Source organism: Mesoplodon mirus (genome assembly GCF_964341445.2).
Source record: "Mesoplodon mirus genome assembly, chromosome: 17".
NCBI classification, from domain to species: domain Eukaryota; kingdom Metazoa; phylum Chordata; class Mammalia; order Artiodactyla; family Ziphiidae; genus Mesoplodon; species Mesoplodon mirus.
In genome coordinates this window covers 1,387,902-1,402,794 of record NC_138993.1, presented here as the reverse complement: position 1 = coordinate 1,402,794, position 14,893 = coordinate 1,387,902, and the positions used below count along the sequence as shown (strand labels likewise).

Here is a 14,893-nt window from a genome sequence, read left to right as displayed (position 1 = left end):
GCAGGACCTTTACCTGCACACAAAGGGAGGAGGGGGCCAGCCCCGGGGGGGGGCGGGGGGCAGGGAGGCCTGTCCGGGTGCGAGTGCCCGGAGCGCAGGTGAGGGCGGAGGCGGCGCCGCGCCGCGCGTCCAGGTGAGCCTCGCGGGGGGCGGGACGCAGGTGAGCCGGATCCCGGCGCTCAGCGATGGCCGGGCCATCGGCGCGCGGGGACCCCGGGCTGTCCCCTGGCAGACAGTCCGGAGCCCGTCCGCGCGGGAGGACGCGGGACGGCAGCGCCGCGGGGGGGGACGGCGGCTGAGGCCGCGGGCCCCGCACGGACGGGCGGCCGGACGGCGGCCGGGCCCCGCGCCCCCTGGGCGGCCGGCGGGCGCGGGCGGGGGCGGCGCTGACGCGGCGGTCACGTGACGCCCCAGGAATGCCAACAATGTAGCGAATGTCCCGCTCGGGCTGCGCGCTGGGCCGCGGCGCGAGCGCCGGAAGATGGGGCCGCCCGCCCGCCCGTCCGCCCGGCGCCCCGCGTCCCCGCCCGCCGGCCGCCCCAAGGGCTCGGCGTCCCCCGCGAGGCCCCGGAGCCGCGGGCCAGGCGGCCGCGGACGGCGTAGACGGCGCGAGGTGAGCGGGGCGGCGGGGCCCGGATCGGGACTCGGGACGCGGCGGCGGGCGGGGCCGCGCGCTCGGACGGAGGGGGGTCCGCGCCGTCGGGCCACCTCGGCCCTCGGCCCCTCGCGGGCAGGTCGTCCCCGGACGGAGGCCGCGCCGCCCTCCCCCTCGCGGGCCGCCCCTCCCCCCGGGCCGCGCCCCCGGTCTTCCCCTCCCCCACCTTCCCCCACCCCCACCCCCACCCCCACCCCGACCCCCGTCCGGAGTCCGGCCTCCCGCGGCGCTCCCCTGAGCTCGGCGCCCGCCGGGCTCCGGACGCGGGTTCCGACCCAGTTCGCGGCGCCTGGCGACCCGGTGGAGGCAGGTGGGGCCGGGGAGACACACGTGCCCTGCCCGCAGGCCTCGGTGGGACCCGGACGGTGCGCGCTGTGTGCGGGGTTCGTCGTGTGGACCGATTACACGTACGTGGGGGGCAGGGGAGGGGGTCTCCCTGGACGGGAGTCCAGACTTCAGAACTCACTAGCCCGGGACTGTGTGAGACCCAGCGCTTGGCAGGTAGAAATGCAGTGGCCAGACAGCTCTCTTCCCAAAGTGTTCAGCAAATACGTGCAATTGTAGGGGAAAGTTTGCCCCCATTTTACTAAGAAACTTGAATGGAAAGTCACAAAATGTGTGATGTTCGCACAGGTGTTCAGTTTGAATTTTAACCTAGGGGTTGACAGGCCTTCCCTTAGTAATGGAGAAAGTAACTCCTGGCCCATTATTAGGGAAATTGTGCTCGAGAGCTTGATTCATAGTTTTAGTTGAATCTTAACTAAAATCCCTGCGTGATGGATCACCATTTTTGAGCGCTCAATCAGGAGACTAAGCTACTGTGTATCTTTTAAAAGTTTTTTCTTTAGCAAATGTATTAATAAGAGAGTAACAGAAAAATCTTCAGAATAAGAATGCACAGACTGTTTAAGAAAGTCTGTTTTAAATTATAATTAACAAGACACTGTGTTATTCAGCCTGTCATAAAATTTGGTCTCATTATCCAGGTATATATAGCACTGTTTAAAGAATATGCCAGCATTCCTTTGAAATTAAAATTGCTGAACATTTAATGAATCTCAAAATGTCAAGCAATTTAAAATGATAATCTGGGCAGAAGCTGTCATAAAAAATTATTAAGGTGAATTATGAAAATCTCGGAATTTTTGAACCGGAAAAGATTCTTCTAGCCTCTTCATCTAATTTGAAATCGTTTTGACTTAGGTGTAAATGGGAGCTGTACATATTTCTTTCTTTCTTTAGCAAATCGCAGGGTTGGGGGAGGGACTTTCCTTTGGTGGGAGGGGAATGTTTTCACAATAAGATGCCTTGTTATTTTAAATGATGTGCTGTAAGTAGCCAACCCCGGGCTCCTAAATCCCACTGCATGTGTGGGTTGGACGTGAGGAGGGGTGTTGAAGCTGACAAATTCGCCGTAAACACCCAGGAAACATTTGGGGGAACTTTGGGGGGGTGTTCTGAACCAGACTAACACAGGTTTTGAAAAGCTGCTTTTATGTTTTATTTCATGGTTATAATAATGTGAAACTTCTAAATAATGTTCCTTACTGACTTTAAAAAAATAAAAGGTTTGAAGAAATACAGAAGATAAATTCACTGCATTTACTTTGTTTTGACTGTAAATCTGCTCTAAAAAGGAGCAAAATATTCTGATCAACAGAACGAAGAGCTTGGGCTTGAACATTTCTAGAACATTTCCGACTTCCAGCATGAAAAATTCCCTGAATCTCCTTCCTTTTTTTAAAAACAGCCTATTGCTCAGTAATCCCTATGGACAGAAGTGGGCGTCCCGAGTCCAGGGGTCACCATCCCCACTGTGTGCTGGTGGCTGACGCTCTGTGTGGGGCGGGGAGTGGGCTTTATTCCAGAGAGCACCTGTGACAGCTCCCAGAGCCTGGAGGTGGCCCTGTTTGGCCACTCATGTCACTAAGTGTTAGTACTTTTGAGCCTAATGCTGTTTGATTTACAGTTTCATTTTGAAAGTATGATTAGAACAAGGTAAGCTGGAAGTAAGGATAGTAGTTTCGGTGCTAAAATTAGGCTGGAAACTGGACGCTGTTGAATGTTTGCCGTTCACTCTACGAAAGCTTTATTTCGCTTGCCACTCGACCACGTCAACCTAACAGTGACAAGTGGTTGTTTAAGTTAATTAAATACTTGTTGTTCATATGCCAATATTTGACATTCATAGGAAATTTTCTGGAGGACAAGGGGAAACTCTCATATTGTGTAGCAGTGGTTTGTGTTTACTGTTACCTGTTCCTATACTGTGGCATAGCGCAGATCCTGTAGTCTCTAAATTCGTTAGCGCGGTGAGAATCTTTTCGAGGATGTAAGCTGGCTTTTGAATGGAGTGGGCTTCTCTTTGGAGTACTGACCTCCCTGTCTCCAGGCCGTGGTCTTGAGCAGAAGTGCTAGGGACCAGCTCGTTCCTTACTAATTAATTAACTCCATCCTGTCTCAGGAGTGTCACTCCTGTGTTTTCATTAAAGGTACCCAGATGCACCTGCCTTGCTCCCCGACATTATCTGCCTGTTCATCTTTTCTATGTTTGAGCCTTTTCACAGGAAGTTCCGGACTCCAAGAATAGCTTCACGCTTCCTCCATCAAATCATAGCCCTTGTGCCTTTCCAACTTTGGTGAAGCGACCCTTTCTCTGGGAGGTTTTCTCCAAATAGGCCTGTGCACTGGGATTCCTTGGATGGTCATGTATCACCTCTGTCCACAGCAGTGACTCTCCAGTGGCATGGGTGGTCCAATCCCTGGCCACGGAGTTTCCGAAACTTGAAGGGGAGAGGGTTTCAGAGGAGGTGAGGCTCCTCAAAGAGTGAAAGCCCCTGCCGGGGTGTGGAATGGAATATAAGGGGACCCATCCTGTTGGGTTGCTTGCTGTTATGATTGCTACAGAGAACAGGTGACAGATTTATCTACAGCCTGGTCGTTCCACGTGGTCATCTTGAGTACAGACTTCTCTGGCTCCATTTCTTTATGCTGTTATTCATAATGTGTGCCTTTAAGTGTATGTATGTGTATATCTATATACACACACACACACATATATATATATATATATCATACAGATATCATGTACAAAGCAAACAGGGCATGTGGTAGCTTGTTTTCCCTGGATCGTAAACTTATTTGGAGGTGAGGCCCAGTTTTACCTGAGTGAATCCATACAATGTCCGGTACAGCCTTTGGCACGAGTGGAGACCTCTGTACCCACTGAAACCTTGTGACTGCGCTCTTGGTTGGAGAGACGTCCTCAGGGACCCTCCTGGTGAGGGGTATCCCCTGTGAGGGTTTCCTGGCTGGGGCAGCCCTGGAGAGGTCCTGCGGCACAGTGGTGTTTGGTTCTGACATTCAGCATCTGGCTGCAGGCCTGGCCCGGCTGCCTGGTTTATTTCAGCTTTGCTAGTTAGTTATAGTAAGGATATGATTTAAATAATAACTGGAATTTTAGGTCCAAGAAATACTGTGTAAAAAATGCCAGTATGTGTCCTTAGTGCGGGTCCTGCGGTCCGTGGGTTTGGTTGGTTCCTTCGTTGGTCGGGGCTGAGTGTGTGTTTGGCAGCCAGTGTGGGTTGTGAAGTACTGGGAGAAATTAGAATAAAAATCCTTCAACATCTGATAGCATTTTCCAGGATTGGTTTAAGAACTAGAACTGGGTTTGGTAGGGCCAAATTAAGGGATGATTAAACTACTGCTCTCATATTAAGTGTTTACAGGAGCCACCTATGCTAGGAATAGGATTTAGTAGTTGTCACAGCTCCAGGTTTGAACATGAGTTGTTTGTGTCTTGTGCGTTGTATTGCAGCGTTTGTTGTTGTTTTTAAGAGGCAGGAGAGAATAACACTGGATTGTTAGGAGATAACACGGGGCTGTCTTTCCACACCGAGAGCATTGCAGGTTTAAAATTCCAGTGTCTTGTAGTTTAGTTTACTATTTTATTTATTTATTTATTGGCTGCTTTGGGTCTTGGTTGCTGTGCACGGGCTTTTCTCTAGTTGTGGTGAGCGGGGGCTACCCTTCGTTGCGGTGCGTGAGCTTCTCACTGTGGTGGCTTCTCTTGTTGCAGAGCACCGGCTCTAGGTGTGCGGGCTTCAGTAGTTGTGGCTCGTGGTCTCTAGAGCGTAGGCTCAGTAGTTGTGGCTCCGCGGCATGTGGGATCTTCCTGGACCAGGGCTCGAACCCGTGTCCCCTATATTGGCAAGTGGATTCTTAACCACTGCTCCACCAGGGAAGCCCTGTAGTTTCTTTTAAAGTATATTTAAATCAATTGATGATACCTAAGAAATTTCTAAAATTAGATTACTTTGCTTGCTACTCCTGTTTTTTTTTTTTCTTTTCTTTTCTTTTTTTGGCTGCACCGTGGCCTATGGGATCTTAGTTCTCCAACCAGGGATCGAACCTGGGCCCCAGTAGTGAAAGCACAGAGTTCTAACCACTGGAGCACCAGGGAATTCCACTACCCCGATTTTTTAAAGACCCATCCATGAGGCTTTAGGGTTGTATTTGTAAAATTCTTGATGAGAGAGCTTATTAAAATGATACAGTAGAGTGTCAGAGTAGCTCATTTCCAGCTGCAGTCTTAATTTGACTGATGAGTATTCTCATGAAAAATGCTCTCAGAAGTTCGTAATTTCACCATGAAGTCAACTGTCGTCAAACTAACGTCTAAAATACAAGGTCACAAGCTGAGAAAATACTTTCATTCTCTGTGTAACTGAAGGAGAGTTTCCTCCTTACCGCATTATTCAGGCAGGACCAGTTTGCCTGTAGGTGTCCTACGTCCTCACCTAGGGAGCCAGGTATGCCCAGGAGACCGAGGTGGGAAGGCGATGAGAAGGGGGTGGGTCCCGCGTGGGTCCCGCCCGCCCCTGCACACAGGCGCGGCTTTAGGAGGTATCACTGAATAACTCTTCCAGCTTTCCAGTATGTTTGAAAATTTTCATAATGAAATGTTGAGGGGGAAAAAAGAAAAGAAACCAGGACGTCTGATCCAGATTCTGTTTGGGGGTACCTCCACCTGGTAATTCGTAGCTTGGGTAGAAACACACATGTCGACACAGAAATGTCTAGTCTCTCCCGCGCTGCTTGGCTTTATAATTGGAATGTTTGTGGGACACATGGGCACTTAAACCCCCAGTATTTGCAGGCGCATGGCTCTGGGAAGCCCCTCCCCGTTGTGTGTTTCAGTGTCCGGGTGGAGTGCGGAGGGGCAGGAGGTTCAGACCTCCTGCGAGGAGAGTTTGTCCACTGCCAGCACCCAGTTCTGAGGTCCGGCCTTTCCTTGTGTAGCTGTGTTTAGTGAGGGAACGCGATCAAACACTAGCTGGATGTGAACAGTGAGGTGACTTTGCATAATGCTCATCATTGTAACCATTCCTAAGTGTGCAGTTCAGAGGCATTAAATACATGAACACTGTCACTGCAGTCAGCACCACAGTCTATATTACAAGCTTTTTCATCGTCCCAGACACAAACTCTGTACCCATGAAACAACAACTCCCCCTCCGCCAGCCCCTGGTGACTCCAGTCTTCCGTGTCTCTCTGGATTTGCCCCGTAGGAGTGGATAACACACTGTTCATCCTTCGGTGTCTGGCTCATGTCACGCAGCGTAATGTCCTCAGGGTTCATCCACGTCGTAGCAGGTGCGAGAACTTCATTCCTTTTTCTGGCCGAGTAATACACCGCAGTCGTGCGACTTTTTATAGGAGTTTTGTGTAAATGTCAGGAACACTGTGTCTGAAACCTCAGAGAAAGGGCACTGTGTTTTTCGAGGGCCGTCCCCGTCCACAGCCCGTGCTGCGTGTTCTCCCGAGAGTGCCGTGGGGCAGGTTTTACCCCCAGTCCAGGATCGCGGGGACAGACTCAGACGCTTCCGGGCAGCGGGTGGGGGAGCCCCAGCCCTCGTGGTGCTTACAGTTCAGGTGATTCAGGAGGAAGGCGGGCACACTTGACAGTGCTCTGGGGGGCTGTGGGTGGCCCGCAGGGTCTCCGTGGTTGGGTGGGCGGGAAGACCCTCTGCTGTGGGTCACAGCTTTCAGTGCTTCTCCCTTTTAGAGTAACTCCCAGGGAATTTACTCAGAATCCTCCTCGCGGCCCCACACCCTTCTCTCTGCTTCCGTGGCCAGGCAGGGAGGCCGGCCCTGTGTCCTGGCTTTGACCTTCTTACAGCTCTTTTTCCTTCTCCGTGGACCATCTCCAGGGGCCGAGTGGAGAGCCGCTTTGCCTGTCCTGCCTGTGTCGCCTGGCAGCGGCCTGAGGCCCATCACAGCCTGCTGCTGCTCTGAGGACTACCGCTCCCCCGCCTAGCTGTCCCTGTCCACCGGGGGTGTCGTGCTTCTCACCTAGGCCCCTGTCGTCCACCTGGACTGTCCCAGCTTTGTCCCTCCCAGCCCTCTGTCCAGTTGGCTTCCTGACTCAACTCTCTAAAGGGCGCTTGGCTGTGTCACTTCTTAGCTCGGCCGCAGACGGTGGCTCCCCGTGGAGTCCAGACGTGGCCGTGATCTGGAAGGTCCTCCCCATCAAGCCCCTGGGCGCCTCCCAAGCATCATCCCTCCAGACTCGAGGAAAGGCCTCTCCGCGGCCCTCAAGCTGGTGGAGGAACCTGTGGACGGCGCATTCCTCTCCTCCTTTGCATATGCTGTTCCCTGGGCTGGAATTCCAGCCTTCCCTGCACAGAGGTTTAGTTCTCTCCACTCCGGAGCTGCTTCTGCCTTTCTCCTTTATTCTCCCATTTGTCAGATGATTCTTTCTCTCCTCTTGGGCGTCTCTTTCTTTGGAGCAGTTTATCTGCCTCCCTCACCCGCTCCTCTCTCTGCGCTGTGACCGTTTGCAGGGGGGATGGGTTGGGGAGGGGTTCCGGAAGGACCCTCCCTGCGTGTTGTCAGGCCCCTCCTTCACATCGGTTATTTATTGCGAGGACAGTATGATTTATGACTTCTGTATTTCCATTTTCAAAGGAAGGGAAGAGAACTAAAGATTGGAAACAGAGTGGTTTGTGTGAAGATCGTAGGAAAAGGTAAAGCTCCCGTCTGTTCTCAGACTCCAGACGTGCTCAGCAGCTCCTTGAGAATCTGTTCATTTTTGTTGGAATGTGAACTTGTGGTTTTAGACAGTTAGGTGTTTCAGAACAGATGCTTAGACCACGAGGTCACTGAGAATGAGTGTAGGTGCAGTGTGCCCCATATGACACCAGTGCAGCAGGGCTCTGGGCTTGGTCCACGGCCCGGGAGCCTCAGCTGTGTCTCAGCCAGTGGGTCACTATCGCGTACTCAGGGCATTTCAGCGACTTTAACGTATTAGATGTTGTGTTTAAAAATACGAATTTCATGTTGAAAATTTTATGTAGCCTGCTTCTTACTTTCTAAATAGAATCTTCTTATAGTTACAGTGAGAAAAGGGAACAGGTAAAACCTTTTGAGACCTTCCATCTTCCCATCTCTAAGAAAGGAATAGTAATTTTATGTCATGTTTTCAGGTTTACTGTTGTGTATACATAATTACATAATGTATATGTATATACATAATGTATATGTAATTACATAATTACATAATAGATCTATGTAAGCTAATTCACATGAAATGCTTAGAACAGAGCCTGGCGCTTAGTAAATACTGGATAAACATTAGCTATCTCCCCACCCCAGCGGGGAAAAAGGGGTGAAAAAGGCTGTGAAGCATAGTTCCATTTTACAGTTTCTAAGTTCCTCACTGAAAGAAGTCCAGACCCCTGTGCCCCTCGCCTTTTAAAGGATGCTCCAAGAAGGGATCAGTTTTCCTTTGTTCATTAAAACTCAAAGTGATTGTCCTTCACTGTCTGCTCACTGGGTTCTGTGGTCACGGCCACGTGGGCTGCCTCCAGGGCAGGACAGCTCAGGACAGAGCGGCAGTGACCACGGGACGCTGAGCCTCACTCTGTGCTCACCCGCTGCTGCCCCCTGTTGGGCGGAGGGGAGGGCGGTGACCTCACCTGTCCCAGGCTACGCAGCCCTGAGCCCCTGAGCCAGGTGCTGCCAGGCAGCGTCAGGGCTGGGCTCGCCTTCTGACTGCCAGCATGGCAGCGCTCAGTGAGTTAGCCGGCAGCAGGTATAAGCATTGTGGGAAGTGCCCTCGTGACAGCGAGTTCTGTACAGAGAGGCTGCTTCCCTGCTGAGGGGTGAGTGCCGCATGCAGACGACTTGCATCTACACAGCCCTTGTTACCGTGGTCACTGCGTGACCACCCACATGCTGTTACCAGACCCCTCCATGCAAGTGTCAGTTTCCACAAGCGAGACATTCTCATTTTATTTTTATTATTTATTTATTTATTTATGGCTGTGTTGGGTCTTTGTTGCTGCGCGCGGGCTTTCTCTAGCTGCGGTGAGTGGGGGCTGCTCTTCGTTGCAGTGCGCGGGCTTCTCATTGCGGTGGCTTCTCTTGTTGCAGAGCACGGGCTCTAGGCGCGCGGGCTTCAGTAGTTGTGGCGCACGGGCTTAGCTGCTCCACGGCATGTGGGATCTTCCCAGACCAGGGCTCAAACCCGTGTTCCCTGCACTAGCAGGTGGATTCTTAATCACTGCGCCACCAGGGAAGCCCCGAGACATTCTTATTTTAGTATTTAGGTCAAAATACCGGTAAGAAGTTGACCACTTTATAAAAAAACCAGAGGAGTCGTGACCCTCAAAGTCTCATAACACATTGTGTGAACCTTCAGCGTGACAGGCTGTGGTTTCTTTCAGGAGGTTTGGGAGGGTTTTATAAGAAAGAGTTCCCAAGAGGTGGAAGGACCCCCGGTTGAGGTGAGTGGAGAGGCTGGTTAGTCAAGCTGTGGGGATGCGGGACGTGATGTGGACCAGCCGCTGACCCCTCGAGCTGTGGATTTCCAAGTGAGGTCATGTTACACAGGAGAACTTTAACTGAGCTGTCGGTTGTTACTACTGTTGTTCTTGCCCCAGATTGAGTACTTATAAGAAAGTGTTGGCTTCCGGAGCGGAATGTCATTGCAGGTTCCATGTTACAGGAGACGCCTGGGGTGGCCCTGCCTGTCACGGGCTCTAAGCAGAGTTGAACCGTGTCTTTATCTTTTCTGAGAGGTGGTGTGTTCTTTCTTTAGCTTTCCAAGTGGAATATTTTCAGGATCATTGTCCATTTCTGAGCACCTCTCGTTTTCCTTTTCAGGTAGAGATGATCTTCAAAATGAAGCCTCTGGAAAATGGTCGGTTCTCTGCAGGAACTACAAAAATGGAAGGAAAGAACATTTTCAAAACAACCTTGTTGTGAAAGTGTGTTTACAACTAACTGATACTGTTGACGGTTTCGTTTTCGTTTTAACTAATAGACACTTTAAGAAGATTGTATTTATGGTCAAAGGAAACTGGACTAACCATGCGGCCGAAGACTTTTCCCGCCACGACCTACTCTGGGAACAGCCGGCAGCGGCTGCAGGAGATCCGCGAGGGGCTGAAGCAGCCACCCAAGACCCCCGCCCCGGGGCCGCCCGCGGGGCCGGGCACTGATGCCGCCCTGGATGCCAAGGCCCTGGGGGGCAAGGACACGGCCAGGCAGCAGCAGCAGCAGACGAGGACAGCCCCGAAGTTCGGGCCTTACCAGAAAGCCCTGAGAGAAATCAGATACTCCTTGCTGCCCTTTGCTAATGAATCGGGCCCTTCGGCCGCCGCAGAAGTAAACCGACAAATGCTGCAGGAACTGGTGGACGCGGGCTGTGACCAGGTGGGTGGACGCTCCCGGGAGGCTGCCCATCTGGGGTGCAGAGGAGACCAGCAGAGGTCCCTGGAGAGGGGTTTCTAGGCTACAAACCCGAGGCCCTTTCTGCGTCCCACTGCACTGTTTTCCACCTTCTCTCCAAAACCATCTTGTTAGCTGCTTTCCTTTTCAGGCAAGATCCAGAGATTTCTCAACTCTCCTGAAGTTGTGTCACGTGCACTTTCTGTCCTGTCCCTGTGAGGATGGGAAGGCTTTCCCACGTAGCCCTCTCCTTGGGGTTTATTTGGCTTATTCTGAGCTGTCATGGGGAAGAGACTGGCTTCTTTGAACTGGTGTTTGGTTTGTGCATTTTCTAACTCAGCTAAGGGGGAGGTTGGTTAACATGAGTCGGCTCTTTGCCTCTGTTTTCTCCTGTTTTAAAAGGTAGCATTTATGCTATTAGAGGAGACGTAACTATATTAAGGGAATGAGAAAGACTAGAAAATAAAAAGCTTGAGGGCCTCCCTGGTGGCGCAGTGGTTGAGAGTCCGCCTGCCGATGCAGGGGATACGGGTTCGTGCCCCGGTCTGGGAGGATCCCATATGCCGCGGAGCGGCTGGGCCCGTGAGCCATGGCCGCTGGGCCTGTGCGTCCAGAGCCTGTGCTCCGCAATGGGGAAGGCCACAACAGTGAGAGGCCCGCATACCGCAAAAAGAAAAAAAAAAAAAAAAAAAAAAAAAAGCTTGAGAGATCATCAAGGTGGTGACAACACAGTCTGACTTCTCACTGCTTAAGAATAAAGGCCAGTTAATGGAGGAGACATCAGTTACCCAGAAACACACACGGGGCCGTGCGTTTACGATCTTGTGCTGTTCACGTAGCTGAATAAAGTCCGAACCGAGGGGCAGGACCGTGTAAAATGGAGCTCATGTCCACCCAGGTAAAAACGTGTCCGTGACATGTAACTGTCTTATGAAATGGCTTCTGAAAGCAAGCGCTGTATCACCACCTGTCGTGTGAAAGTCAGCTGCATGAACGTGGAAGTAGACCAGGCACATCTGCCGCCTTGCAAACTGAGTGGGATTTCATGCGCAGAGCACATCAGGATGGCTTGGGCACCTCTAGTTTCTTAGAAACAGCCTAACTACGTACTCCTGGCCTCACAGTCACGGGAACTGGGAGGAAAGAGAAACAACGCCCTCTTTTATTTCCAAAGGCTACCTCAGCCCTCTTATAGTTTCTTACCGGAGACTTAATTTCTCAGATGATCTGTTTGGGAAACTAGCGGCGCTGTTTGTGGGGCTTCCTTGACCCTCCGGGATGTGCTGGGATTGACCTGGGTAACGAGCTGCTTTCTTGAAGCCCAGGCTGTGAACAGTGGACGCAGAGGGTTAGCAGTGCGAGCTAACAACACAGCCGTGGCCTTTCTCTCTGTGAAAATATGAAGCTGTCCCCTGACCCACAGAACTTGATGCTTTTGAAGATAGGATGGAGCTGTCCCAGGGAAATAGTGGGTGAGATTGCAGATACTCAGCCCAATAACAAAGCTGAAAACCTTGTGTAAATCCCTTGCAAACAAAAGAGGTAATCAGAGCCGCTGTTCTTGCGGTCATGATAAAAACAAACAAATGAGGCAAATGATCCAGAATACAGGTGGGATCTCATTGTGGTAAAATCCATTCGTGATAATTACAGTGCAAAAAATCATGAAGCTGGTGCCGTTTATAGTAAAACACAAACATGGTAAAATTAAGGATCGGGACACCCATAAGTTCCCATCAACATTTAATTTATGTTAATTGCTAGTAGAAAAGACTCTTTACCCTTTTAATGCTCCTGAAATAATCCGTCAGTTTGGTGTACAGTGTTACTTTATGACTTAAAACAACTCTGCCTGCGCTCTGACCCTCCAACTCAGACTTTTTCTGGCCTGGTTAGAGGGTACATTTGCTTTCGGAGAATTCTGGTTGGAAAGTCATTATGTGAACCCAAATAATGTGAGAAAAAGCTCAGCAGTACCTCTGGAGTTGTGAGTCTTGGATAAAGCAGGAGATTAGAATTCCCGTGTAACACGTACAGAGAATTCCTGTTGGTGCAGCTTTTCCCCTTGTCTCCTGTTGTATTGCCTTTTAATTTAGGTTCAGTTTTGTTTTCTTATATTTTGAGTTTAAATGCCATTTTAACCCTATATTAAGAATGGCAATAAACTCCCAGTTTTCCCAAGGTCTTATAGGTCCTTGTTGGTGGTAACACACTTTTATATGCAGTGTTTTATCTATTGCATGTGCACACACATTTTTTCCCACATTTTATTGGGACTCTGATTCAGTTCCTGGAAAAAAGTAAAAGACTGTTCACTGCATAATGGTATAATGTCTATGTCAAACGATGTAATGTTCATAAATCTTTTGCACATAAATCACTAAAGACTTATGAAAATTTCTATAGGGAAAACAGAGGCCAATAGGTTAATATTTCTTAAGGAAGGAGCTGTTCTTTAAATATAGATTTAAGGAATTGGAAAGATGTTTTTGATTATGAGCATCTGTTTTGTTTCATTGGGTAGTCTCTTATTAGCACAAGTGATGATTTAAATTTAGCTTTGACTTTATCTTTCTTATAAAATTTAGTTTCACTTTAAATCTTTATGGTTCCAAACGACCATATTACCAGGTGTTCTCTCTTTTTCTTCCTGAGACAGTTTTAAAAATGGCTAATTCAGTTTTGCAGCAAGGTTAGTGTGTGTGACATTGCAGCTTCTCGGAAGCACTGATTTGCACTCTCCTGCCGCATCGTGGCGGGTTAGCGCAGGTAGGGCGCCCTCGGGACGGGCCTGCAGCCCTTGGGGCTGCCCAGAGTCTGTGTGGGGGCCTTGGGAGAGCAAGGATGCCCATGGCTCCTGGGCCCTTAGAGCAGCTGGACGTTCCATCACGGTGTGTCCCCAGAGGGGGACGTAGGTGAGGAATTTCTTTCAGACGGGAGTCCTGGGACTGGTTCGTGCTTTTTCCCTGTGGATGACCTGTGTCCTGACCCTCCCCGGCCTCCCACCTTGCTCTGCCGTGGGCGGTGCTGAGTCCAGGGCTGTGGCCTGGCGCGACTATGTTCCCCTGGCCCCGAATTTCTCTGTTGGTATAATTTTCCTAATCCTGACTTAATCCAGTTTTCCTCACTTTATTGTATGTGTTTAAGTGATTAAAATCTTTAACTAAATGCAGGTAGGAAGAAATGTAAACAAACAAATCGATTTATTGTGCTCAGCTCGGCCTGAGGAAGAAAGCCAGTGGTCAGGGACCCGAGCACAGCACCAAGTAGGCTGGGGTGATTTGGTCAGTAGGAAAAGGGAGAGACTTCTTGGCATCCTCAAGCGACAAAGGGCCGAAGGATCGCGTTTCTCAGCCCGTCACACAGGGCGCCCCTTGACCCAGGTCCTCCTGCAGAGGCCGTGGCGCTGGGTACGCTGCTGTCAGAGCGGAAGGACAGGCCTGGTGGTGGCTGTGCCCGTGTGTCCCCGCCCTGTTCTGAGACCGCGTGGCAGCGGTCAGAGAGGGTTCCACTTGCGACCCCAGTGACTCGGGCTCCCCCCGCCGCGGCAACCGTGGTCGCACGTCCCTGTCACACATGCTTGAGCGGAGGGAGGCCAGCGGTGCCCGCGGAGGGGCTTCCTCCTCAGCGGCTTGGCCCCTCCTCTCGCCCCCCTCCTCCCCCCGGCCACGCTTGCCCAGCCCCCCTTCCCCCGGACAAGCTCACGCCGGGGCTCTGTGGACGTGTCACACTGTGTCGGCGGTGATGCCATCTCCCCTCATCCCCGTCTGATCAGCTCTCCTCCTGCAGGAACCCTGGTTCTTGCCTCCGGGTTTGAGCCGACCCTGGTCAGACCTCCAGGCTCCGTTGTTTCTTCTTTTTTTCTTTTTCGCTGCACTGCATGGTATGTGGAACTTCCCCGACCAGGGATCGAACCCCTGTTCCCTGCACTGGAAGCACGCAGTCTTAACCACTGGACCTGTAGGAGGGTCCCGGGGTCCATCGTTTCTAACTCGTAGGCCCATGGTTGGCCACCCTTCTCGGGGCTGGACCGACGAGTGCACCCCCCCCCTGTGCCCTGGAGGCCCCGCGTGGACATGGGGCTGTGCCCCTCATTCGGCAGGAGCAGTGATGGTGGGAAACGCAAGCTTTGCAGAGAGGATTCCGGCCGCTGGTCCACTAAACTGTCCCTCAAGTCTCAGGCACTGGAACAGACAGACGCACAGCTCTGCCTTGCTGTCCGTTATCAGGAAAGGGCCAGGGGGTGACCCTGAGGGGCGCCGATGCGAGGCTGCCATCCCTTCATCCTGGTGACAGGTGGCCTCGGGTGGTCTCACTCTAAGGCCGGGGTTTTGCTTATGAGAGAGATGCAGGGATTCAGGTGACTCGTATGTTTCCTCCTCTTCCTCTGGAAAGGGGACTAGTGTTCAGGGTTGTCACTGCCCTGAAATATTAATAAGAGCAGGAGGAAAAAAGAAACACTTGAGTTGAGGAATGTCAGTCCTGTAACAGGAAACTGTCTTA

General features: G+C 51.4%; 1 protein-coding gene across 2 annotated transcripts in view; it reads left to right on the top strand.

Annotated features, from left to right (window-relative positions):
• The first annotated feature begins 437 nt into the window (after positions 1–437).
• Positions 438–14,893, top strand: part of LATS2 (large tumor suppressor kinase 2) — a 48,214-nt gene continuing 33,758 nt past the window's right edge. Inside the window, exons 1-2 of one of the 2 annotated variants that reach the window (XM_082602579.1) lie at positions 438–613; positions 9,824–10,375. In XM_082602579.1, the coding sequence (XP_082458705.1) occupies positions 10,031–10,375 (345 nt within the window). In that variant the 5' untranslated portion in view covers positions 438–613; positions 9,824–10,030. Of the gene's footprint in view, positions 614–821; positions 1,063–9,823; positions 10,376–14,893 lie in introns of those variants that run through there. The other variant, XM_082602580.1, reaches the window with a different exon arrangement.